Raw genomic sequence first — 25,800 nt, forward strand, 5'->3', positions numbered from 1 at the left:
CAGTCACCCTCTTGCGAGAATGCATCAGACCAAAATTATTACAAAGAGTAGCCACCGCTATAAAGTTAGGCACATGTCAAGAAACATGTAGCCAAGACATCAGAAACACTGATGAACAAATAGAAAAATAAATCTCTAAAGAAGAAGAAATTCAAAATCTTCAATTTATAGGTTGAGTAATCCTCCTTTCACGGCTTGTTTCGTAAAGTCGACTCCAAATGAACCATCATCATTACCTTTTTGTGTGAATGTGGAACCGGAGTAAGAGCCAAATCCAACGTAGGGGAAGAAAAACAACTCCATATGCTGTGCTTGAAGCTCTGACCACCAAATCAATACCGTTGCCATAAACATCCTCACGTCCAATCCCATAGGTAGCGAGAATATGTGGGACACCATTAGCTGTTGAAGACTCTGAATTGGGCAACCACAGTACCCGCACGAAGTGCACCACCACAAAAAGGTACTCCAATGCGACGGTCCACCGAGGACACGACGATAATCACCGCCGCCACAGTTTTCACCTGAAGATCGGTGGTGGGGTAGGAAGGGGACACAAAATGATGGCGCCTTCGAGAAGGAAAAGGACGCCAAGGAAACTAAGTTGAGCTTGGTCATGAGACGTTCTAGCATCAGTTTTGTTGATGGCTTGGTGAAAGCATCTGCTACCTGGTCTTCGGATGAAACAAACCGAACGTCAAGCGCACCTTGTGCTACCTTCCTCAATTGTCGATTGAGATCATGTTTAGCACCCTTGCTCAGTAAAGTCATGGAAAAAAAATAACCAAGGCCAGAGTCATCAATGCACGATCAGAATTCAGAAGCTTTAGGATGAGGGGCAGTGAGATGAAAGCACGAAGAGGCCTTGGTTGCCCAACTGCTTCCCTTGGATGGACGTCCAACCAGAGTAATTGATGTCCACTTTCCACAAGTTGGGGAACCGGGAGCACAATGATGAGAGGGATTCTGTTGCCGGGTGCAGACCACAACCAACGTGGATAGTGCCCCTTTCTTCTGCATCGACATCGTAGAGCTGCTTCGACACGATGGAAAGAGAGTTGCGATCACCTGTCCTGGTAATCCTCTTAATTATGTCTGACAGCAGTGGCTCCGGGAGATCCTCCATCTATTGCTTCAGAGCGTTGGACTGAGATAATTGAAATAAGTGAATCAGAATTAAGCAAATGGAGATGACCAGACCACAGTAGCCAAGCTCATAATAAGCATGTTATGATAATCTTGAACATTTTCTTAGTGTCTGCAATGCACCCGGTGGCTTTATTTTCATATGTACAAAGGAGCTTCGACAAAAGTCTGGACTTACTAATCGTAATAATATAGAACATGGCATCATTCGTCTTTGAAAATACTACTTACTTAATACAGCATATAATCTACAACCTTTACTAATATATGGGAAACGGAAAATAACAGCCAGCGATATCCCAAAGATTCTTCTATTTTTATTGTACTGCACTGGCCTTCAGAATTGTCGGCATGGCCCTTTCATGAAAATATTTGGCGGAACAATGTACTTGTTTCCATCTTTATCATTCCTTTTAGACTGGCGAAGCTTTCAGACTCCATGGAATAGTGAACTGATCTGGCAGCCCCCTGTACAGCTTTCCGAGAGACCCGACGGCAGCCTACAACGGTCAGAGACTCCAATTTCCATGAACGTGCCAGCTCATCCATCCCATTATCAGTTACTTTCTTGCATTGTCGGAGAGTGAGACTGCTCAAGGATGGCGTAGACGTGATGCAACTGATCCCAGCATCAGTAATCCTTTCGCAATCCACAAGCTCAAGTGTCTCCAGGAATTGTGCGGACGAGAGGCCCTTCATTCCCTCATCGTCAAAATTGTTGGCGCCATTAAGCATGAGAACACGAATAGGACAAGACTGAACCAGCATTACAATACCCTCCTGTGTGAAGCCTATTTCTGATGGATACCTACTGGAACAAAATGTAAAGGTGAGCTCAATAACTTCAAGCATATGGCAGGTCAGACCTAGGGCCTTAAGGCTTTCATCAGTCAGTGGTGTCCTGAAATCCATGCCCGGTCCAGAGCGTAGAGGCATGAGGCGAAGTGAGAGGCTTCTAAGGTTGCTGCAGTTCCGGAATAGTGCAATCATCTCCCTCTCATCCAAACCAACAACATAGTCTAGGCAAAGTTTCTCTAATGCTTTGCACTTCCTCAATAGAAAACGAAGTCCAATCTCTGGCACAGTTATAATATGCGCCAACCTCAATTCCTTCAAATTTTCACAACAGATATCATATTTGTACTGATAGTGAGCATCAAAAGAGGGATCAAGGGGAGGCCCCGATAACCAATAATTGTCATTGATCTCAAACTCAAACTTTTCAAGCTTCATCCATCCTGGACCAAACTTTAGGAAGTCATACTGGCTGATCCCCTTGCAATCCTTTACCACAAGTTCCACCACTGATCCAGCCCTGCCAAGGTACTCCAGCCACTCCACACTTCCTACTTTCATGCAGTCAACGAGATGGAAAGCAGATAAACTCTTGCACCCAACCGCCACTGAGAGAAGTCCACTGGAACTTATAGCTGGGGCAAAGTTCAACCTGAGCGCCTTGAGCTTCTTGCAATATGCTAGATAACCAATACCGGTATCATTGATGTAGGAGCAGAAGCTTAAGGTGAGATCCGTCAGCAAAGGGCACTGAGATGAAAGCACAAGAAGCCCTTGGTTGTCCAGCTGCCTCCCTTGTTTGGACGTCCAACCAGAATAATTGATCTCTATTTTCCACAAGTTGGGAAACCGGACACACAGTGATGACAAGGCTTCTGTTGCAGGGTGAAGACAGCAGCCAACACGGAGAGTGCCCCTTTCCTCTGCCTCGGCATTATAGAGCTGCTTTGACACGAGGGAAAGAGAATTCAGATCACTTGTCCTTGTAATCCTCTTGATGATCTCTGCAAGTAGTGGCTCCGAGAGACCCTCCATCAATCAATGCAGATAAGCTGCTACTTGAGCAATCTCAGGGTTGAGCAGGCATTCAGAGTGCTGGACTGAAATAAAGGCGATCAGATAAAGCATTTAAAAAGCATTATAATCATATGGCAGCAGGAATAATCATCATCAACTTTCAGCTGTTGAGTTTGTGAACCTTTGAACCTTTTACTATAGAGTTGCTTTGTTTGTTTTCACTAGTAAATAGCATGAAGAGAGGTGGCGCCCTATGTATTTCTAAATCACTGAGCAGGCAAAGAAGCTAGACTATACAAGCAACGTACCCTCAAATTAAACAAAAACGCTTGCATCTGAAAATTCTGCAACGAATAGCAAAGGAACCTGAAACAAATCGTCGAATTAGAATTACAGGTCTACAAGCTAAAATTACATTTGGAAGGGAGCAACTGACTAATCAAGTGAAACCTGCGACTGAACGTCTTTAGGGGAAAAAAAACATGCGACTGAACAGCTTAGAATTCATTGGCCTGGGGGGTTCCTGAACTGTCTAATGTACCAAGCAAATCAAAACCATTTCCATACGTTACAGTGTAAAATTCGAGGCCCGGACCTCAAAATTAACAGAATAAGGAATCGAGCCCACCTGATGCTAGTTTCTTCTTCCGTAATCTCAATCATAAACGCGAAAAAAAAAAGTCCCGAGCTCAAGTTGATAGAACCCCAAAACGGAATCGTACCTCGCAGGAACCGAAGAACAGAAGCTGGGATCTGCTTCTAGGGACGGGACCTAAGAAAACACGGCGCCGAGCACGGCAGGAAGAGAAGTAGAAGACAGACACGGCGGCGAACTCCCCTCCGGCGGTGGCGGCGAAGTGAGATATTTTTTCCCTTTTCTCTTTTCGAGCGGAAGGAGAAATATCTGCTTGACTGCTTGTGGTCCCCATCGGAAATTGGGCTGGGCCGCCCCGTATGTGACATGGGCCAAATACTGAAAACCGGTTTCTTCTATACGGAGTATTACCGAATGTTGGTTTCTTTTAGTGTGTGGATGTGAAAAGAAAGCAAACCAACGAACTGCGCCACAGGATAGTTTGAGGCCTGAAGAACCATCTCCAGCCTCCGTAGTCGAAATCCCAAGCAGCAAGTCTCATCGCACAGGACAATCCTCAGGAAAGGGCTCACAGGCTCGTGGAGCATTTGAGCACACACATATTTCTGTTCAAGAAAAGGTTGAAGGGGAGATGGCAATGTTGCGTTAGCTCAGCTCATCACTAGCTCAGTCTTGTGCCATCCACCAACGACCATGGAGGGGAGCTGATGCTTGGTGAATCAGAACCCACGCCATCAATTATTTTTGAGGACGAAAGCTACTCCTAGCTAGGAACAAAGGATTAAACTAATGCATACGGTATGCGCCTGTGATCTTTCTTCCTGCTTTCTCGCGTTGATTTTATTCCGTCCCTGTCCCTATCCGTTGCAATCGCCAGCTTTTGGAAGGGGAGGAGGACGGCGAGGAGGAGAGGAGGGCCTTTCGCTGATCAGGACCCACACGGCACTTGATCAATCTCCACAGGACCCAGGCGACTGCGCGCGTAAGCGCTACGAGCACCAAGATCCTTTGTGTATCTGAAAAAGAGGGAGCAGGGTATATATCTGGCAAGATATCATTTGGTCAGGGATCGATAGGCTAGCAACTTGCAGCTCTTGCTATTAGTGATTGTTCCAGTGGTCAAAATTGAAAGAAAGAAAGAGAGAGAGAAAGAAAGAAAGAGTTTAGAATCCAATACTATACTGAAGCATGAATTTTGAAATTTACCTGCGTGCAGGATGCTGATTTCAGCAGCTGTGTGCATGAGACGTTTCAGCAGGTGTGTTAAGCTTGTGGCTTATCCACGGTCAGCTGTGGATAATCCTACCCTACCGCAATCCGTAATCGACGTGGTTCTTTTCGGGGGTGTTGATTACGACGGCAGGTGTGAACCGGGGCAGCCCTAAGAATCTGCTGAAAATTAAAGCTGAAAACGTGCGGCTGCAGTCCCATGTTTGTTTCTGCTCTGCTCTACTCATTCGTTGGAAAGGAACCGTCATTCATTGGTTGGATCGGAATAGTGAATAGGAAATATAATCTTTTCTTTGAAAGATAGCTAGAAAATGTATAATCTCCGGACGATCTCTCCCAAATCACCTCCTCCCAACGAGGTGACATCGACCGACGGAAAATCCCGATCGGACCGATATTCGACAGGTCCGGTTTTTTGTTCGTTTCTCTGACAGTATTGCCTGTTCTAGCTCTTCCTGACCAACGGCTTGATGGTTCTTTTTCTGTCTTTTTTTTATTATTTATTTTTGGTCACGAAGTCTTCTGAGTTTGCATACTCTAGAGCGTTCCTGCAAAGGTTGGCAAACCATCCCAAGACAAGGACTTGTAACGGCAAGGGATGGTTCAGTGAAAATTGTGCTTCGCAGATCGATGGAGATAAGGCAGTGCATGCCACAGCTAAGGTTGGGAGTAGTGGCTCTTTTCCTTGTCCCAAATAAAGGCGATAGATCCATTGGCAATGCGGTCTTCCATTGACCTGAAAAGGGCACCTGCATGAAGCTTTTGGTACCTTGCAAGAAGGGGCAAAAGGATACGACACTTCCTTCGGCCACAAGCCTCCGATCCACTACTCCGCTCCACACTGGTGCCTACAACATGTTCCTCTACAACGTCTGTCATAGGGCTTTTCACATCAAGAAATGGCCATGCACTGTGTGTTGCCCCCGGAAGGCGTGCGGATGGAGATAAGGGCATCCAACACCCAAAGGTAAGGTCAGGACTAGGGACGACGCCGAGTACCGAGAGTGGCACGCCCATGTACATCTGAAAAGGGAGATATGCGCATCTATAGTGCAATCTTCCATTGGCTTGGGAAAGGCATTATTGTTGCATTGTCACCAAGCAAGCTTTAGTCGTATCTTGCAAGAATGGGCAAAGACGTATGCTATGCGATGCAAGTTTCTTCGGCCACAAGATTGCCCACGATGGATCGATCGAGTGTGCGTGTCTGCTGGAACATGTCGTCGTTGTATACGCGCAGGATAATAGGATTAAAGGTCGTCGGATACGTCTAGTGCACCTACGTGACATTATTTAGGCTTAATTAGCAATGACTGATTAACCTAACGCGACTTGCCAGTACGTACTGTTTCCGGTTCTGGTTTGAACGGGCGTGACCTGCGTGCGAGACAGACATCACAGCGGAGCCCATCCATGCATTGCATCGCCGTAACCAAACGCATCGACCGGCGCCCGGGCGGTGACGGATCCATCGTGCATTCATGGATCACTCGATCGATGGCGCATCGCCATGGCCGGTCGCCATCGGCGGCGGCGTTGTCTATTCTTGCTTTAGGGCGGAAGAGGATGGATGGGATGGGCAGTTGGGCACAGTCGGTTCGGTTGGCGACGAGCGCAGAGGAAAGGAAGACGGGCAGTCTCGTCTTCGCCAATCATAAAGCAATCCGCGTCCGGCTTATACTTGAGGGGCGTCCAAACACAAAGAGGGTACAGTACAGTTCGTAGATCGGACATCGTCGTTTCGTTGGTGAAAATCTTACCTATTCGGAGTGCTTCTTTTAATGAAAAAAATATTTTTGTTAGCGAAAGCTCTTTGGAGTGTTGATCAGCAAGTTTGCCAACGCAACCGCTTAAATAAAATAATTAACATTAGCTTGGAGTATGTCGATCTACACGCATGTGTGTAATTAACTGTTAATCCCGGGTATAGGGCAACGGTGGTTGACATTCTTAGTTTGGTTTCACACGGCCGAGCAGCGATTGGTAAAATCCCAAAGGGAGCCGATGGGCCTCTTATATATCCTCGCACGTGCGGACATGACGCTCGGTCGTGTCGAGCTCCGCAGCTCGCCGTGTTGGTCTGACGACGCCTACCACTGACGTGACGTGGCGAGTAAACACGACAAGAAGGGGGGGGCAAAAACGTGCCGGTTTTGCGAGCGGGTCGGTTCGTTGCCGTGTCGTGTCAACGGGTCACGGCGACACGTACGTGTACGCGCGCCCGACGTCAAGAGAGCACCGAAGCAGGCAGGCAGAGGCGCGGCCACTTTGGCTGGCCCTGCTCCGCACGCGTGTCCGCCTCGAGGATCACACACACGACACGGAAGAGAGCCGTCGCTGTTGGCGTGGGACCATGTAGTCCCTACGTACGTTAATACCGATCTGAGAATTACCCAGGAGCTGCGCGCGGTTACTGTGCACTTTAACCGCGTGCAGCGGTGGATAATTTTACTACGTGAGCACACTTGGGTCAATAACCGTGCCGTTGCGGTTAACCTTAACCACCTCTCTTCTCCCATGGAGATTTTAATTTCTCTAGGGCCTGTATGTTACCTCGCGACCTGAAAATATTGACCATTCCATGAAGAACATCACCGGAGAGAAAGGTCCGGCTTCTCTGACCCCACGAAGCGAAGGCTTCGAAACCAGCAGCGAAGGTCCGGACTCCCCCGTTTGGCGTCTGCGTATATAAAAAAGAAAAGGCAAAAGGCACACGGATATTTTCGTGTGTTCGCTCAGGAAAGGAAAATATCACAGGCTGCAGGAAGAAAACACACTGCCCTGCTGAGCTGAGCACTTACGCCGTGGTCTCGCCCCAAGCGACTAGGATCCATCCAGCGAAAATACCAGCCTCACGTTCGTTGGGGTGGGTCCCTGCCGCGCCCCCACCTCTCGTATCTTGCTCGCAGAAGCACGCCGTAAGTGTACCGTGCCCCGTGCCCCTCCTGCAAAGTACATTTATGATGACCTAGTGGCATGGAGTATGATCTTATGATTTTTTACTGTTGGCAAAGAAAAAACATGTTTTTTTAACAGGCATGGTCTGTGAAAGTATTCCACCAAATCGCTGTTACACTAGAGCTAATTCACACCCAAAACGCTGTTAAATATCGATAGAGCTAATTCACCATGCCCTTCGAACAATTTTTTTAGCGGATGGGCCGGGGTGGCTTGCTATTGTTTGATTTTCGGTAAACTAACCCGTGGAAAACGAAGAATCCATTTTTAGAGCAACTTCAAGAATTCCCAAAAAATTCTTCCCGAAACGAGATATTAGGGGCTATGCTAAAATTTTTTCCCAAAAACATATCAGGCCACAACAGAACGTTAAAAACTATTCCCAATATTTGCCACGTCATCGTAATTGGACTACCTCCAGAACGGACCCCCCTACCTCTGAAACAGAGCTCCATCGCTCCTTCGAAGCTCGCCATCGGCTCTGCCGCCATGGCTCCTCGCCTCCTTCTGCTACTCCTCCTCGCCGCCACCGCCTCGTCGTAGTCGCCGACCGTCGTGGCATCCGTCTCTGGCACCGCCGCTCAGTCTCCCACATCCTCTTCCTCCTCCTCTACCGCCGCCGCACAAGAACCCTCCTCATCCTCCTCGTCCTCTCCTCCCACGTCCAGCAACACCCCCATCTCCACCTCCATCGCCACCATGCTCCCCTCTCCCACCCGAACTCACACCCCGCCACGACGCCGCGGCACCAGCGCGTGCCCCGCCCTGTTGTCGCCACCAGCCCCTCGTCGTGCCACTGTCGCGCCAGCCACATCGCCGCGAGCGCAATCCTGCTCCCTGACGGCGGCAGCACGGGCGGCCGCGGCGACCGGAAGCTCCCCTTCACCCCTCCTCCGATGGCTCCGCCTGGCCAGCTCTACCATCCCTTCCATCCTCCGCTATCCCTGCTTCCGTCCAAGTTCCGCACCCTCGACCTCACCCAGCGCCTCGAGGTCCTCCGCGACCGCCTGGGCCAGTGGCACGAGTACGCGCCCCTCATCTCCGCGCTCTCCCGCGACGGCTTCACTCCGTCCGCCGCCGCCCCTGGAGAAGGTGAGGAGGCAGGGCCCGTGGGAGGGCACCGCGGCGTGCGTAGCGAGGAAAGCCGAGTCGTAGAGGATGGCCTCCCAGCGGCGGGAGACGGGGTAGAGGTGGAAGAGGAGGAAGGGCGGCACGCGGGTGAGCACCTCGAGGAGCAGGTCATCGGGGAGCCCCGCCTAGATGCCGGTGTCCATCGCGTCCGCGTGGTGGTGGAGGAGGAAGAGCGCGGCCGCAGCCGCGGTGGAGGAGGCCTTGCCCTTGGGGAACGCCGGCAGTGCCGCGGTATCCTCGTCGAACCCTCGCGGCTTGGTGCGGGGTGAGCAAGCGGCGGCCTACACGCGCGCGGCAAAAAAAAAAGGCTATTTTTTCGGCGGATTGGGGAAGGAACACGAATGTTAAAATATACGCCGGTGGGTGGCTATTTTCTGGCATCGCGAAAAGATTTGGGGAGGTTTGGGATAATTGTTGGAGTTTTTTTTCCCTAAAGAAGATACTGGGGTAAGATTAACGGTCTTTTGGAGTTGCTCCAGTAGCCCCTTGACGGGCGACCCCACCACCAAACTGTAGCCAAAAGGAAAAAAAAGAAAGATCAGCAGGCGAGAGAAAAAAGAACACGCATAAAAAAAACCGCCGCGGTGTCCACCACGTGCTTTTCTACTCTCAGCCCGCTTCCATAAATACCCCCCGCACCCTCGCCCTCGCCCTCCCCTGCTCTTCGGTTTCCTTCCCATCTCCTCCCTCCCCTCCTCTCCTTGATTCTTCCTCACCAGCAGCAATCGCGCTAATCGCCAGTTAATCCCTTCCAAATCCGCGATATTCCCAAGAATCTTCCTCCTCGCACCCACTCTCCCTCTCTTTCCTCCCATTGCGCTCCCCACGCGCTCGGATTCCTGCTCGCTTTCTCCGTCTCCGTCTCCGTCTCGGCCGTCCTCCTTTCCTCCGCCTCGGATTCGATCGCCGCGCTCCCCTCTTACCCCTGCTCCTGCCTGCCGCCGCCTTTTTATCCCGTCTTCCCCTGTCCGCCCGGGACTCTTTTCCGCAGTTCTTGCTCGTTGCGTTGCGTCGCGTCGAGGAGAGCGGACCTTTCGTTTCCGGATCGTGCGGCGCCCCCGACATGTGCGTGGAGGGACTGGAGGACGCAGGGAGGCTTGATTTCGGAGACCAGGGCATCGACAAGCACGCCGATTTCGCGGTGCGTACCACCGGTTCCGCTCCTCACCTCCTTTCTTGTGTTTTTTTTTCCTACGGATTTTTGCTTGCAATCTTCGTGATTTGTTGTTGCGGGTCTCGCTTGCCGGACTTCACGCTTTTCATTGATTGGTGATTCGTGCGGGTTTCAGTCGGTCGGGGACGGGATCGATTCAGGACACGGAACCAAATTTCGCTGTGGTGGTTGCTTCCGGGTCATTCTTTTCATGTCGAAATGCTCTCTCTTTTCTTTCGCTTTCTCTGAAAATCCGGAGCAAAATATAGATAGGAGAGGCCAGTTATTTATTGGAGCACCAGTGGAATTAAAGAACTCTCGTGCATTTAGCAATACCTTTCTATCTCGCGCACCAGGTGTGAAAGGGAAGATGCTCTGAATTGTTCAACGGGGAGAAGTTTCTAGTGCAAATTCAGGTTGCGTAAAAATAGTGTCTTTGTGATTGCCCTAGCTTGCGGACGAATTGTTTGTTTCTGCATTGCGCTGTTCCTTTGTACTTTTGATTCTGTGACGAATTTGTCGTGCATATGATATGTGGTGCGGCGTACTGGTCTTCCTGCAAGCTTTTCAATTTAGCCAAGCAGAAATATTCAGCACAGCAAAGTTCACACTATAATACCTAAATTGGTTTACCTCAGATCAAAGTCAAATGGCAAAAAAGAGTGGCCTTGATACTATTAAACATCAGAGAAGGGCATACTATTGGATATATAATTACTGATAATCTGCCATCTAGTATGTTCTTTAGCATGTAGAAGTAGAATAATCAGTACTGGCAAAGTTCAGTTAGTACTTTACTTCTTCCTCAATTGGGGTCAAGAAAAAAAGGGGGGCTAAAGGGTCGTGTTGTTCACTCGCCTGATTGGGCGGTGGACAACTCTTAGTGATCCATGTTCTTTATAGCTCTCTATGGCTCTTAGATACATAATATCATCCTATGGATCGTGGTACCCTTTAGACCTTAATGGGGTAGCTTTGTCCCTTTACTTGGTAGTGATGTTGCAAACAGGAAGTGGACTATGGAGTGGCGCCCAAGAATGTACACCTGTAGGCTTTACATGACTCTGCTAATTAGCTCAACTGTGAGGAACAACTGCAGTATCTGCTGTCCAATCATATTGTCACAGCTGTTTGCTCCTTTGTCAAGTTTATATGATGCTATAAGCTTTTGTCTGAAAGACAGACAAGCTGCCAGGTAGCACCTATGTGCATTCTTGGGTGTTTTGTTTATCATTGCCCTCTCTAGAAATGGTTACTTGAAGCCTTTCCTGTCCAACAATGGCTTGCCTTCTGTTACTGACTTTACCGAATTGGACTTCTGTTCCTATGTCCCTTTCAACTAGCTGTGTTACCACTTACTATAAGTATTGCGCTTTCTCTGTGATGCTAACAAGTATCTCTAGGGAATTCCAGTTGTTGGCCAGGTGGGAGTATGGGGCTAGAATTTTTATTTCATCGCCTTGAAATTGACCCATTTGTTTTCTTGGTTTCTCTATCGAATCTTATATGGTGCTTTTTTTGTTTGAGTTGTTTATTATTTGTTTTCTTTCACCGTGCTCTAATCCTTTTTTGGATGATGTGCAGATGGAGAGAGTTTGTGAGAACACAGTGTCTGTTGATTTCAAGCAGACTAAGTTGAACAACTTTGTTCCGTTCATCCGGTCAGGGGAATGGTCTGATATAGGAGGTCGTGATTACATGGAAGATGCCCATGTGTGCATCTCTGATCTGGCAAAGAATTTTGGCTATAAAGCAGTGGATGATGAAGTGATTTCCTTCTATGGGGTAATTACCTGTTCATTCTTATATTCCATTCCTACTTCAACAAGGAAATTATATTGCTTTGAGTTATTCTGAAGAAATCTTTATCTTTGTTGTAAATTTTAGTGCACTCCTTATGCTAAATGTGCCTACAGCTTAGCAAAAATTTCAGTTACTTTTTTTTTCTAATTTTTTTTGGGAATATGTGTATGCTAACCCCTTCTAGTGGTACTATTACAGAGTTGCTTCCCCGTAGTTTCATAACTGCAGTAAACATGAAATATCTTATGTTTCTATTCTCATCACACACTTTAACTCCTATTCGCAGGTCTTTGATGGACATGGTGGCAAAGATGCAGCCCATTACGTCCGTGATAACTTGCCACGGGTCATCGTGGAAGATGCTGATTTTCCTCTTGAGCTTGAAAAGGTAGTCAAGAGGTCGTTTGTGGAAACTGATAGTAAGTTTGCAGAGACATTTTCTCATCACAAGGGACTTTCTTCTGGAACTACAGCACTTACAGCAATGATTTTTGGAAGGTATTGCTTCACATCCATCTCTAATTCTCTGGTTATGGACTTATGGTGTTATCCACTAAGTGTGTTGTTTAATTATATGATTGGATTGGAAGCTGCAAGATATGATTGGAAAATTAAAGCATGGGGTAGAGGTTCAGTTCACCATAGGTTTCTACCAGTTTTGGTGTATGCATTTCTGGGATTATTTGAGTTATCTTCCTGTCAAAAGTACTTGAAGGGCATCAAGTTTTTTCTTAATGGTCGAACCATAGGTCATCAAATCTGAAATTTTTCTGGGATACTAGCCTAGGAACCTTAATCTCAGCTGTGCATGATTTTATAAATTCTAGTTTTGCTGTGAGCTAGAGTGGACAGAATTCTTCTTGCTTAAAATATTTTTTGTAAGTTATCATTGGCAGATGCTAATTGCTAGCATATCTTGTGCAGGTCCCTTCTGGTGGCTAATGCTGGTGACTGCCGAGCAGTCCTTTCCCGGTGTGGTACTGCCATTGAAATGTCCAAAGACCATAGGCCGTGCTGCATCAATGAAAGAAAGCGTGTAGAATCACTTGGTGGCTATGTGGATGATGGTTATTTGAATGGTCAGCTGGCAGTCACTAGAGCACTAGGTGACTGGCATCTCGAGGGCATGAAAGAGATGGGTGAGCCTGGAGGGCCCTTGAGCGCTGAGCCAGAGCTGAAGATGATAACATTGACAAAGGACGACGAGTTCTTGATAATAGGCAGTGATGGCATCTGGGATTTCTTCTCAAACCAAAATGCTGTGGATTTCGCGCGACGGAAGCTCCAAGACCACAATGACTTGAGGCTGTGCTGCAGGGAGATCGTCGATGAGGCAATAAGGCGGGGGGCCAGGGACAACCTAACAGCTGTGATGGTCTCGTTCCACCAGGAGGCCCCTCCCCAGACCAGAGTGAACAGGACAGGCAGGGTTGCACGCAGCATATCAGCTGAAGGGCTTCACAACCTCAGAGTGCTCCTGGAAGGCCAGTGACGGCGCGCCCATTGCCCCGCCAGTCCTGATGTTGTGCTACATTGGTGAGTGTTAATTGTAAGTAGCGATTTTCGGTATCTTGGTGCTGTTCAGCAACTGTCTGTCGACATGCCAGAGTAACTATTCTTGTCTGAGAATAAACCAACGAACCCGAGATCTCACTAGCTGATTGTGAGACGCTGTAAATAATAAAAGTTGGAGCTAGGTAAGGACGAGTTAGCAGTGTGCATCCAGGGGCTTTTGTGGCTCATTATGCGATGTTTTCCCCTGATCTTCTGTAAATAAAACCTTGCTGGGAGTATTAATGTAATCGAACTAATGTTCTCTCATGTGATGTGTGCGCCCCCAACTTTGAGATTTTACTGACCATGTTCAGACATATCTTGTTCGTGTTACTGCCTTACTGTTGGTAAATCTTGTTCCCAACATCGAGACGCTTCCGAACTGAACTTGTGACCATCCTCAGGGGGTGCCCGCTAAACTTTAGCACGTCACATTGAATGTTTAGATACTAATTAGGAGTATTAAATATAGTTTAATTACAAAATTAATTGTACAGATGTAGTCTAATTCGCGAGACGAATCTATTAAACCTAATTAGTCCATGATTTGATAATGTGGTGCTACAATAACCATTTGCTAATAGATTAATTAGTCTTAATAGATTCATCTCGCGAATTAGACTTTATCTGTGCAATTAGTTTTGTAATTAGCTCATGTTTAATCTCCTAGTATCAAACCTCCGATGTGAATCAGGAATTTGTGATGCTGGGCCCGTACTGACAGCTACTAAACCAAGTAACCTGAACAAGATTTGACAGGGAACCTGGACATGATTTGATAGATTTCACATGGTACCATCCTCGTCATGATTTGAGCCCAGAGCTCAGAGTATATCAATGTAATTGAAGTAACGCTCTCTCATGCAATGTGTGCGTCCCAATATTGAGATTTACAGATCACGTTCAGATATATCTTGTTCGTGTTACTGGTGGTATATCTTCTTACAGTCGTGGCAAATGTTGTCAGTAGCATAACTTTATTATGAAGCAGACGCTTCCGTACTGAAAATTCCATTGTGAACTATGACCATCCTCAGCCAAGAATTTGTGATGCTGTACCTGTACTGACAGCAACTAAACCAAGCAACCTGAACAAGATCTGACAGGGGAACCTGGACATGATTTGATAGATTTCACATGGTACCATCCGATCCGATAGGCCATAGAGAACCATCGAAATCATTCGGTTACCGATGCTACATCCCCTCTTCACGACACTGTTCGATTCGAGCTCAGATGAGATCCGACAGACCACCGATGCCTCCGATCCTGCTCCTGCACCTCTCGCGTGATCGTGAACGTCGGGAGCCCGGTCAACCGAGATCGCTGCCCGTGCGCCGACGCACCTTTTGATGCCACCTTTGCAGCTAATCTTTCAATAGATCTTTCCTTGTGCTACACCCTAAACCTAGCATTAGCTCCTAATTACTAAACGTCCTCTCCCTGACACTTATCCCCAAACCGCTGCGCTCGCTTTACCGGCGACATGGTTCCCTGACCCAGGTCAATGCCTCCCTCCTGCTCTCACCCCCAGCAGACAGGCCTTCTCTAATCTTATCTCCCCTTCGAGACATTTGCTGTCCGGTCACACACATTCAGACAGAAACAACTAAACGCTCCGTCCATGCGAGCCATCCCGGCTTTTCTCAAGGAACGCGCGAACAAATACGCAGCCTCTGCTGACGAGCCGCGAGACAGGCGCGAGACTTTCCAGGGGACGATGCGCGCAGCGCCTGAGACCGGACAGAGAACCGGTGGAATGAAGCTTAGTGCTTGCAGGTTCAGCGTCATCTCAGTGTACCTAATCCAGGGACCAGCGGCCTAAACACGGCCCAAATTTCGTGCGGGCGGCCGTCCGTAAAGGGCGACAGGGGCGCCATAAACTAAGTTAGCGCCTCGCATGGGTGTGTGTGGGGTTGACGACACTGGTACAGACAGCACAGCTTGTTTTTGTATGCTGTAGGTGTGGACAGCCCACTCCTGAATCCTGATAGGCATGAGTACAGCAATCACTGGGATGGGGCCATGGCGGTGTTCTGAGCTCTGAATGGGGGTGTATAAGTAGGGCGTGTCGTAGGTCAGATGGGTTCAGTTCAGTTCAAACCACTTTGCCTGTTCCCCTATAGCCTTCTGCGTTCCAACTGAGCTGAGGAGTAAAGCGACAGCACTTGGTCTCTGAAGTCTCTTTCAGTCTTCACATTCTCTCTACCGCGCAAAGATGAGGACTTCCGTGTCATTGGCCGCCGCCGCCGCCGTCTTCTTGTTTCTGTTGCTGACGACCATGGAGGCTGAAGCCATCAGGTTGGATGCGGAGAGCCGTGCCGCCGTCAGCCAGAGCCAACAGCAAACTGTCAATGTAAGTGATCCTAGTTCTTTTCAGTGTCTGAATATCCGAATGGAAACTGTTCGTGCATTGGTGGTTTACTTTGGAACGGACGCTGACGTGCTTGCATTCTTGTGATTTATCAGAAATCAGCCGAGAACTTGGTGCAAAAGCAAGAGGTCGCTCCCGGTAAAAGCTCGGTAGGCGAGAGCGAGACGAAGAGAAGCATCGCTGGACAGGAGGTCGTCAGGGCGACAGCACATAAGCTACCCGAGTTCCACGAAGACTACTACGGCGCCAGCGTCCATGAACCTAGGCACCACTGAGCGATGCGGCAGTCTTTGCCCCCCAGCTGGCTGCTCCGTTTGTTTGTTCCCTTTGTGCAAAGAGGAAATAGGCCACTAGGTACTACTAGCTTAGTCAGCAGCTGTAGCAGGCTGCCATAGTTACCTTATTCTAAGCTTGATTAGCGAGCAGACACAATCCTTTCCTTTTTCTTTCTTTCTTTTTCCATCTCTTGAATGGAAATGTAACAGTTTTGATGCTCTAACTTGTTGGCAAAAGCCACAAAAGGAAATCTCAAGATGCTGTCAGTGCAAGCTTGTTCAGCTATAACTATGCGATTGTCATGTTGCTGCAGCAGAGGACATTTGATGCGAGCGAAAGCTTGTGCACTACTGAAAATGGCAAGATGCTGCGCCAGTGCAAGCTCGTTCCATGATAACAGTGAGATTAGCATGTTAGCACCGCAGAGAACACCGGATGCGATAATGTTTAAGAAACCCAAGAGTTTCAGAGTTCCAGTAACTTCTGTAAGGTCAGGAATAATTCACTCGTTTCACTGTGTCAAATAGCACGTAGAAACTGGCTGATCAGAAATTCAGAACACCAGGTGCAGAACAGATAAATGTTTTGTGGCCTGCTGGCCTCTCAAAGAGGCAAGGTGAAGGTGAACTGGTGGACCTGTGAATTGTGATCGTCGGCGACTGGTCGGCAGTTGTAAATTGCCGCTACCGACGCGCACTGCTAGGTATGCGGGCAAGCGACGTCGCTGTGTGTCAGTAGGCAGCACCAACTCCAACACTGGGAGCGTGCTTTGAGGGTGAGGCAGCAGCGAGCGCAAGTGTGCTCGACACCGCCGGATAAGCTGCAGTGTTCTTCGCCGGGAGCGTCCTTCCTGTCCGGGCCGGACGGTGGAGGGCGGACTAGAGTATTCGGCTGTTACTTTCACATGCCGAATTATCAGCTGATGATTGGGCAGAGCTGAGTAGCTTGTTGGCCATCTTTTGGGAGCCTGCAGCCAGGCAGGGCGAAAGTGCTGTAGAGGATGTGGTGCATGACGTTCTCAAAAAGAGGATAAAGGGAGGCTATGTTAGAAATAATGTGGTACTACATGGCTATTGGATAGGCAGAATGTTGAGGCATTCTTTTTTCTTAGTGAAACAGGAAAAAAAGAGTGTAACTTTAGTCAACAAAATCAACAATTTAGTCATTGTTTACCACGGTAACTTTATTTTCTTCCTTGTTGTACTGATTGATTGATCTGCTTGTGACGCGCACGAGCAAAGAGGGGCATGTCCTCTGAGGTACTGCAGGTAGTCATCGCTGCCACGTGTGTAGCAAAGTGGCCGCTGCGTGCGAAAATTTTCCTTCCAATGAGTAGTGGGCTTCTGGCTGGGTGTGGCCCGAATGTTTTCGGCCTGCTCGGCCCGATCGATGGAGGGAAGGTTTGCGTTTGTGTGGTGGGATGGGCTGCGTCGAAGGCACAAAAAGCCTACCTAGTAGAACGGCCTAGACCGCCGCGCCATCTCGGGCCCCCTGTCAGGCAGGGCCCAGCAGGAGGAGATGAGGAGGGCTCCAAGTGGGGCGAGTACCCATCGCCGGCGTCGGCGGCGGCTCGCCGGCCAGACCGGTCAGACGTCGTTTGCAGGGTGGAGACAAGCTCGCCCGCTTGTCCTCTTCGCCGTCTCTTGATTTGCTCACGCCGTCGCTCTTCGCTTCCCTGCATCATCGTCCGCCACCACATCTTCCCGCCACCACGACGCTGCTACGATCCCAGTTGCCACGCGGTACGCCTGCAGAACCACGGGTGCGGACCGCAAGAACGCGACGGCCCCCGTCCCTGTCCGACACGTTTTGTTGTGCCCCAGCGGATGAGACCAGCCTGTGGACTCAGTGGGGTGTCTGGTTCCCTTCTTATTTTTAGCGCATGTCATATCGAATATTTAGATACTAATTAGGAGTATTAAACGTAGATTATTTACAAAACTCATTATATAAGTGGAGGCTAAACGGCGAGATGAATCTATTAAGCCTAATTAATTCATCATTAGCAAATGTTTACTGTAGCAACACATTATCAAATTATAGACTAATTAGGTTTAATAGATTTATCTCGCCGTTTAATACTCCTAATTAGTATCTAAACATTCGATGTGACGGGTGCTAAAAATAAGTCAGAGGAACCAGACCAGCCTCATTCAAAGACGGGGACGCTGACGTCCATTTCATTCGTCGAGCAAGGAAGCAAATGCGTAATGCCCTACAGTCATACTGCTGAACAAGAAAGTTGCCCCAAAGGAGCAGCAGAGAACCACCACATGGCGTTTGTTCCTCGCTGCCTGCCCAAGCATGGATGGCCATTGCCGTTGCCAAAATGCCAACCCAACACGTCTTCAACAGCTAATCCCTACTTAGAACTAACCTACTCCATCGAAAGGTGTCAATACCTGCAGAAAGATGAGTAGAAAAAACCGCGCGGCACCACGTGGGCAACATTGGAGTTTTCGTTTCTTCCTTCTTTTGATGATGTGAATCGTCAGGGGGCTGTACAGCTGTGGCGGAACGTTCGGGCCGACCACGGACGTGGCTGCACCCGCTGCGCGCTCCTCTGATGATTTTCTGAATCCAAGCAGACTCGTGCTCGTGTACGTTCAAACTGCTGTTCGGAGTCTTCAGACTTCAGAACCTGGCTGTGCCTGTACGTGACCACTAGGACGCCAAAGTCTGCGCGTACTTGGCCGCTTGCTTTAACGACCGTGAATTTAGCGAGCCCAATAGCCGCCGGAACGCACGGCGGCGGCGAGCTGCGGAAAATCACACGCCAAATTAAGGTTTACGGCACTCCTTCCGTTTCAAATTGTAGATCATTTTAATTTTTTATTCATAAGTATTATTATATATCTAGACATAGAATATATCTAAATGCATAATAATATATATAAATCTAGAAAAGTTAAAATGATTTCTAATTTAGAACGGAGCGAGCTATAAATAAACAGTGCCGAACAACGCGGCAGATTATGGGGTTCTTTGCTTCGGTACGAAGAGTTGTCTTGTCGATCCAGATAATCCAGCTCGTCGGAGCATGATTGAGGAAGATGGAGGGAATAAACAACCGAAAAAAAGGTGCGGTCGTCCGCGTACCTTGAATACTCGTAAGAAATTCGCGAGTCCATACTCCACACCAGCCGGTGACACGCGACAGCAACGCAAATTGCTATTAGTGTCGTCGGAAGCAGCGCTGAGCACCGTGATTGATTCTTTAATCTTTGGAGCATTAAGCAATTACCAGCACAATATTATTCGTGCCATTGTGTCGTTGATGGTGGCGGGTGCCACCGCGACCGCGAGGCGCCCCCCCCCCCCCCCCCCCCCCCCCCCCCCCCCCCCGCGTTCTCTGATGATCTGATCCATTCCCTCGCGAGCGAAAGCAAGGTCGATTCGCGCGTCCTAATTATTCTTTTCAAGTGCGTCTTTAATCAGAGGAGGATAAAGACAGATTAATGGTCAGGCATCACATCAAATAATCACCTTTGCAAAAACGCTGCACTTCACAAGATGCAAATCATTGCCCTCCTGCCCGCTTTTGTCCTTGTGAAACGTGAATGCTGCAGCACGCGGTTGAAAGTCCTGAACCCCCGTGCTGCTACGCGACGGTAATTTCCCCATTTGGTAAAGGGCATTGCAGTAATTTCCTGGAGGCAGTTAACCAGTGCTCCCCTGGGGCCTGGGCAGTTTGGGAAGAACACGCGCGCTGGCAGAGCGCACTACGCAACACAAATGCCCCGCGGCGCTGCCCCAGATCTCTGTCCCTGTCGTGGCACCAAATCCAAATCCCACTCTTTGGCACCTCTAATCCCAAGGAGAGGGAGGCGAAAATCCCGTTAACCCCACTGCATTCCCCCAGAGGCGACGAACAGCCAACCGCGGCGCAGGTGTCACAGGAGGGAGGGACGAACAAAAGCTGAAAAGAATCCATCTTTGCGACCCCCATCTCTTTCGTGCTCCTACCCCCTCCCTGTTCCGCCTGAAGCTTCCCTTCGTTCTCATCTTCTCCGGGTGGGGGGCAACGGGTGGTGCGATCTTGTTTGGGTTCACGCGGGGGAGAAGGGCACCGCAGAGGCAGAGCTGCTCCGCCATGGCATTGCCCGTCCCCTTCGTCCGCCTGTCCCTGCTTCTGCTCGTCGCGCTGCCATTCTGCGCGGCGCATCCCGCCCCGGGCTTCCATGCTCCTCGCGAGTTCCAGACGCCCGCGCTCGACTCAGGTTCTTGTTCCCCCCTCCTCGCGTGGCCTCGTTTTCCTCTTTTTTACATTTACCTGGTTCGGTTCGGAGAAAAATGCTTGCTCGTTTCTTTTCATTCAGTGCGATTTTGCGCTGATTTCGTTACATCAGTATGCCCCTTGCTCTTCCAATTATTATGAAAACATGTAGTAACATTTTGCTTAGTATGATGGAATGAGGTCGAATTCTTCACGTGGAACGGTCCCTATAATTTTTTAGTGCTCGGTGGTCCTCAGGTTTTTGTCCATCTGTTTCTTGTCCTTTTCTTTGCTCCTCAGGTTCATTTTTTTCTTCGAAAGAATCCTATGTTCTACCCTACCAAATTCTGGTTCGGCGTTATGCTTGCTGTTGTCTATCAAATCTGCGCCCTTCTCTTCGAGAAAAGGAATCCGAGTTCCTATAAGTTACTTTCTTTCATCCCCCTTCTTATATTGTGGGGTTTTTTTTTCAAAATAGAAAGATGATATCTTGGCTGTGTAAATTTCCTTCGCCTATTCCCCTTCTTATATTGTGGGGGTTTTTTTTCAAAGCAGTTTTGTACTGCTTTGTTGGTTTCGGTACTGAGTCTTGTAATGGTCTGTAGGTGATTTCGTGGCCAATAAATTTACTATAATTTTGTTCTTACTTACCAACAGGCATCTAGCCTTTACTTATCAGAATTTTAATTTAAAATGAACATGAGAATATCAGTCTGTTCATGTCCTAGACTCTTGATTAGTGCCTCACTGATTTTGCAGAAGTTGTTACCAATGAAAAGTCTAAAGAAAAAAAAGCATAGTTGTATTAAACCACCAGTAAAAAATGCCTATTACCTTGTATTCTCCGGTTGGAAGATTTATTATTGGTTCCTGGTGTTTGTCTGTGTGTGACAAGGAATTCTAACTGTCAAAAGCAGATGGATTTGGCTTGGTGGCCAGGAGGTCAATTGCTGAAGCTCCTGCTGACATAAACATCACTACGAATAGCTCCTTTGTCTTGGCGGCAGATAGGACATACCGAAAGGACCCCTTGAATGGTTTCAGGAAATATCCAGGTGGCTGGAATATCAGCGAAATACATTATTTTGCTGTAAGTCTTTTGTTTCTAAAATTTGCATCTCTATCGTCTGCTTACACTTGTTGCTTGCATTATGTGATATTCGTTGCTCTGTTTTTTTTTCTTTGGTAGTCCGTCGGATATACAGCCATTCCCCTGTTCGCCATTGCCCTGGTGTGGTTTGTGGTGTTTTTTCTGGTTATGCTTGGGATTTGCTGCCACCATTGCTGTTGTCCGCATCGCAGTTACAAGTATTCCCGAGCAGCATATGCTTTGTCATTGATACTTCTAATATTGTTCACTTGTGCTGCAATGTAAGTTCCATTCTTCCATACTGTGGCACTTTCATGAGTCATTGCATATATTTTGAGTTGTATATACTGATCATGTTTCACTCAATGGTGACAGTACTGGATGTATTATGTTATATGATGGCCAGGGAAAATTCCACAAAAGCACAACGCATACTCTGAAATTTGTTGTTAGCCAGGCAAATTATACTGTTGACAACCTTAGGAACCTGTCTGATAGTTTATCTGCTGCAAAGAAGGTTGACATTGGGCGATTCTTACTGCCTTCCGATATGCAAAGTCAGATTGATGAAATTCAAGCAAAGTTGAACTCATCAGCCACTGATCTTGCTATTAAAACAACAGATAATGCTGCAAAGATTAAAAAATTGCTAAACCAAGTGTAAGTGTTTTTCAGCCCTTATCATTGAGATCTGATCTAAATGATGCAACTGATAAAATAATGGATATTGTGCATGTGGTTAACCAATTCTATTTCAGGCGGCTTGCTTTAATTATCATTGCGGCTGTAATGCTTCTTCTGGCATTTATTGGCTTCGGTAAGTACTCTATTTTTTTTCCCATACTGGCCAGAAATTGGCCGTGGTTTTTTACGTTTTTAAACACGTATGCTAACATAGTAATTCTTGACTCTACCAGTGTTATCCATCTTTGGGCTTGAATTCCTCGTCTCCGTGTAAGTTGGTGTCTTTGTTTATCATCTGATTGTAACAAACCATAAATACAATTCATATTTTACGATATTTTTGCAGCTTGGTTGTTATTGGATGGATACTGGTTACTGGAACGTTTATCCTGTGCGGTGTCTTCCTTCTTCTGCACAAGTAAGTATTCTAATAAACATCACAATAATGTAGGTTCCCAACCTGCACCAGTAGTTAATATGCACATGGATCATTAGGTTGGTGTGGTGCTATAAGTGTTTTTTTCAGTGAGTTGCAGACTTGCAGCCCAATTCCAATTAAGTTATCCCTATTTTATACAAATCAACCTGAAGATAACTATAGAGTAAAATGTATTGCCGGTCCTTGAACTTGGCTCAATGTGCCATCCAGGTCCCCAAACTCCAAAAATGCACATCTAGGTCCCTAAACTTGCTCATCAGTTCACGTAAGATCCAAATCACAATTACCCATCTTAAACTGCATGCGTGGGATGATGGCTGTGCATCCACGTGGACTGACACGTGGACTGCAGAGCTTCTCCTCCTTCCTCTCTGACCCCCGCTCAATCTCTCCCCCTCCCTTTATCCCGCGAGCGCAGCTCTGAGTGGCACGGTGGCCGCGCCCTCCTAGCCTCCCGCCAAGGCCACCACCCCGGCCGTAGCCGCCCCAGCGCTCGTCGCCCCTCCCCCATGTCGCCACCTCCCGCTGACAAGGGGCCTGCAGCCGCGCCGCTTGCACTCGTACCGGAGCTGCTGGCTGCCGCTGTGGCCCTCCGCCAGCGCATCAAAAGAGCCATCGAGTAGTAAATGGCCCCAAGAAAATGCAGTAATATATATAATCTACAAGAACATGCCGGTGACCAGCCCATGCTGCACAATCCCAGCCATCGGCCGCCCGCGGCTGCTGTCTGCACGCGCTGGGTCACGGCCTGCGACCGCCGTCCACTCTTGCCGGGCCGCAGCCGTCCGCTCTGGCCGGCGAGCTGCATCAGCTGCCATCCCGCAGCCCCAGACGCCCACACACCGCCGTCTACCGCCGTTCCAGACACCGTTCGCCCGTGCCCCGTCGTCCTCCCATGCTGGACCACGGCTGTGGTCGCTACCTCCCGAGACGCGCTGCTCTGGGCTCACTATGAACTCATGAAGGGGAGGGGAGGTGCTCGCCGGCAGCCATGGGGAAGGGGATGAGAGGGAGTCGGGACTAGCTCTGGTGGAGCAGTGGATGAGGCCAGTGGCCAGGTCGGGCAATGCAGATGCAGGGCTCGCCCGGCGACGCGGCGGATGAGGCGCAGTCGCGTGGCGCGGCGGATGGGTGAGCTCTGGCAGCGCGAGGTCGGGGCGAGCGCGGCAGCAGAGAGACGGGGAGAGTCGGAAAGGAAGAGAGAAGAAAGATGGTTGTGACATGTGGGCCCCACATGTCAGGTCCACGTCACCGCACAGTTTAGCATGCCACACATGCCCTTTAACACAAGTTATGGAGATTTGGACGTCACGTGAACCAATTAGCAACTTTAAGGACTTCAATGTGCATTTTGGAAGTTCGGGGACCTAGATGACACTCCCTGCCAAGTTCATTGACCGCTGGTGCATTTTACTCATAACTATATTATACCGTACAGCCAGAATACGCAAAAGATTGGCTGCATTTGGTTTTATGCTGTGGTCTATTTTCAAATTGAAATCTGATCTTGTTTGAAGCATGCTGGCATGCCAATGATCTAGTGCTTGCATCAAGCGATCAACAGCCCATGTTTGTAGACTGCATTCAAAGCCTGGTACCAATTTGCATTACAACTGCCAGTCCAGTGTCGTCTTGGACTTGGATCAGTGGCTCAGGGCTACATTTTTGCATCACTCTAGGCCTTGTTGTTTGTTATGTCTGACCCAACTTGCCTGTTACTTGAATTGTTTACAGTTGTTTAACCTTACATCTTTCATGCTCTCAAGTCTCAACTATCTCTTTACATCTTCTACGATTGCTTAGGTCTCAAAAAGGAGTTAGTTTGTAAACTAAATTGTAGCTATTTTACCATAGCTACACTTTAGCTTACTTTTTATATCGCATCATGCTTGGAAGTTTCATGTCTAATAATCATGTACTAGCACCTTTTATCTTTCAGTTTTAGACTGCAAACTAGGTTCAGTTGTAAGTAACAATTAATGGGAACAAAATTTGTATTTTATTTGCACATTAATGCTCTTGCTAGCGAAACTGGTACAAATTGTATATTGACACGTAAGATATGACTGTCTGTAGTAAAGAAAACAAAGCTGGGATGTTGGAACCTCTACATATATTTGTCATGGGATTTCAACTTTGGGCAAAAAAAGTCCACCCTCTTAACGGCGACCTTTATGATTAAATAAAGGAACAAGGCCGCCCCCCCCCCCCCCCCCCCCCCGCACACGCGCACACACACTAACATCTCATCTTCTCTGTCAAAACAGTGTCACGTCAGATACTTGTGTTGCAATGGAGGAGTGGGTTGCTCATCCTATAGAACACACTGCCCTGGATGAGATTATCCCCTGTGTTGAACCTGCCACAGCAAATGAGTCCCTGTATAGAAGCAGGCAAGTCACATTCCAGTTGGTGAATCTGGTGAACCAGGTGATCACCAACGTGTCGAATCAGAACTTTCCTTCTCCTCCTCCGGTAGCAACGCCTTTCTACTACAATCAGTCAGGGCCGTTGATGCCGCTGCTCTGCAACCCATTCACACCTGATCTGAGCAACCGCACCTGCACCAGAGGAGAGGTTACCTTGGACAATGCAACTCAGGTAAATTCAGGGCAATCTATTTCTCCATTATGCAATGTAATCGCAGCATTTGGTGAGCACCGAATAACATAACATTGATTCATGTCCCGGCATAAACTGCAGGTTTACAAGAGCTTTGAATGCCAGACCACCACTGTCTCAGGAGCCGAGATCTGCACCACGGTGGGGCGCGTCACCCCCAGGATCTATGGTCAGATGGCCGCGGGTGTGACGGTGAGCCAGGGGTTGTACCAGTACGGCCCTTTCCTGATTCAGCTGGAGGACTGCACCTTCGTCCGCGACACGTTCACGACCATCAACCAGGACTACTGCCCCGGCCTGCAGCGGTACAGCAAGTGGGTGTACATCGGCCTGGTGATGGTCTCCGCGGCAGTGATGCTGTCCCTGATCTTCTGGGTGATCTACGCGAGGGAGCGGCGCCACCGCGTGTACAACAAGCAGTTCATCGCCCAGCACCAGCAGTACCCGGTGGAAGACAAGCCGGCCCCAACGGCCCCACACGCTTGATGACAGTTCCCATCCATGCCTGTGCATACTCCATGGTCCATGGTAGTGGTTTTTGTAATGTAGATCGCGGTACCCTTGATTGTTGGACTGTTGGTTGCTTGCTGATTTTCGTAGCCGAGGTTTATGCGCATTTTCGTACTGACGGTAGCTGGATTTGTGTTGAGATTGGCCATTGGTGGTGTACATACAGTTATGATCTGGAAGGATTGCATGGTCATCAGTTTGCTTCTC

The 25,800-nt window shown here is 48.4% G+C and overlaps 4 protein-coding genes across 8 annotated transcripts; 3 read left to right on the top strand and 1 right to left on the bottom strand.

The window, feature by feature from the left end:
• Positions 1 to 1,205: 1,205 nt before the first annotated feature.
• On the bottom strand, positions 1,206 to 3,876 carry LOC117841415 (F-box/LRR-repeat protein 14). 4 transcript variants are annotated; one of them, XM_034721773.2, is made up of 3 exons: positions 3,681 to 3,876; positions 3,267 to 3,324; positions 1,206 to 3,036 (listed from the first exon to the last, which is right to left on the bottom strand). In XM_034721773.2, the coding sequence occupies exon 3, from the start codon at positions 2,974 to 2,976 to the stop codon at positions 1,507 to 1,509; it is 1,470 nt and encodes a 489-aa protein (XP_034577664.1). In that variant the 5' UTR covers positions 2,977 to 3,036; positions 3,267 to 3,324; positions 3,681 to 3,876; the 3' UTR covers positions 1,206 to 1,506. The 4 variants fall into 4 exon arrangements, with proteins under 4 accessions (XP_034577664.1, XP_034577662.1, XP_034577663.1 ...); XM_034721771.2 differs by having other exon boundaries at positions 1,206 to 3,041; positions 3,681 to 3,875; XM_034721772.2 differs by lacking the exon at positions 3,267 to 3,324 and having other exon boundaries at positions 3,681 to 3,875.
• Positions 3,877 to 9,516: 5,640 nt separating this feature from the next.
• Positions 9,517 to 13,649, top strand: LOC117841417 (probable protein phosphatase 2C 27). The gene is made up of 4 exons (XM_034721775.2): positions 9,517 to 10,013; positions 11,610 to 11,810; positions 12,115 to 12,326; positions 12,753 to 13,649. Exons 1-4 carry the CDS (start codon positions 9,936 to 9,938, stop codon positions 13,318 to 13,320), a joined length of 1,059 nt encoding a protein of 352 aa, XP_034577666.1. The 5' UTR covers positions 9,517 to 9,935; the 3' UTR covers positions 13,321 to 13,649.
• A 140-nt stretch (positions 13,650 to 13,789) lies between these two features.
• LOC117833413 (uncharacterized) lies at positions 13,790 to 16,304 on the top strand. Its single transcript, XM_072290169.1, has 2 exons — positions 13,790 to 15,738; positions 15,852 to 16,304. The coding sequence occupies exons 1-2, from the start codon at positions 15,601 to 15,603 to the stop codon at positions 16,029 to 16,031; spliced, it is 318 nt and encodes a 105-aa protein (XP_072146270.1). The 5' UTR covers positions 13,790 to 15,600; the 3' UTR covers positions 16,032 to 16,304.
• Positions 16,305 to 19,779: 3,475 nt separating this feature from the next.
• On the top strand, positions 19,780 to 25,800 carry LOC117841422 (uncharacterized). 2 transcript variants are annotated; one of them, XM_034721778.2, is made up of 9 exons: positions 19,780 to 20,252; positions 21,163 to 21,338; positions 21,438 to 21,619; positions 21,714 to 21,998; positions 22,097 to 22,155; positions 22,256 to 22,292; positions 22,369 to 22,440; positions 24,729 to 25,062; positions 25,165 to 25,800. In XM_034721778.2, exons 1-9 carry the CDS (start codon positions 20,126 to 20,128, stop codon positions 25,567 to 25,569), a joined length of 1,677 nt encoding a protein of 558 aa, XP_034577669.1. In that variant the 5' UTR covers positions 19,780 to 20,125; the 3' UTR covers positions 25,570 to 25,800. The 2 variants fall into 2 exon arrangements, with proteins under 2 accessions (XP_034577669.1, XP_034577670.1); XM_034721779.2 differs by having other exon boundaries at positions 19,782 to 20,252; positions 21,166 to 21,338.

This window comes from Setaria viridis, chromosome 1 (assembly GCF_005286985.2).
Source record: "Setaria viridis chromosome 1, Setaria_viridis_v4.0, whole genome shotgun sequence".
In the NCBI taxonomy this organism is placed as follows: domain Eukaryota; kingdom Viridiplantae; phylum Streptophyta; class Magnoliopsida; order Poales; family Poaceae; genus Setaria; species Setaria viridis.

Bases quoted from the DNA above. Each gene is read 5' to 3' on its own strand.
- LOC117841415 (XM_034721773.2), bottom strand. From the start codon at position 2,976: ATGGAGGGTCTCTCGGAGCCACTACTTGCAGAGATCATCAAGAGGATT.
- LOC117841417 (XM_034721775.2), top strand. From the start codon at position 9,936: ATGTGCGTGGAGGGACTGGAGGACGCAGGGAGGCTTGATTTCGGAGAC. The intron at 11,811-12,114 runs GTAATTACCTGT...TCCTATTCGCAG, and splicing joins AAGTGATTTCCTTCTATGGG to GTCTTTGATGGACATGGTGG. The intron at 12,327-12,752 runs GTATTGCTTCAC...TATCTTGTGCAG, and splicing joins ACAGCAATGATTTTTGGAAG to GTCCCTTCTGGTGGCTAATG.
- LOC117833413 (XM_072290169.1), top strand. From the start codon at position 15,601: ATGAGGACTTCCGTGTCATTGGCCGCCGCCGCCGCCGTCTTCTTGTTT. The intron at 15,739-15,851 runs GTAAGTGATCCT...GTGATTTATCAG, and splicing joins GCCAACAGCAAACTGTCAAT to AAATCAGCCGAGAACTTGGT.
- LOC117841422 (XM_034721778.2), top strand. From the start codon at position 20,126: ATGGCATTGCCCGTCCCCTTCGTCCGCCTGTCCCTGCTTCTGCTCGTC. The intron at 21,999-22,096 runs GTAAGTGTTTTT...ATTCTATTTCAG, and splicing joins AAAAAATTGCTAAACCAAGT to GCGGCTTGCTTTAATTATCA. The intron at 22,156-22,255 runs GTAAGTACTCTA...TGACTCTACCAG, and splicing joins TCTGGCATTTATTGGCTTCG to TGTTATCCATCTTTGGGCTT.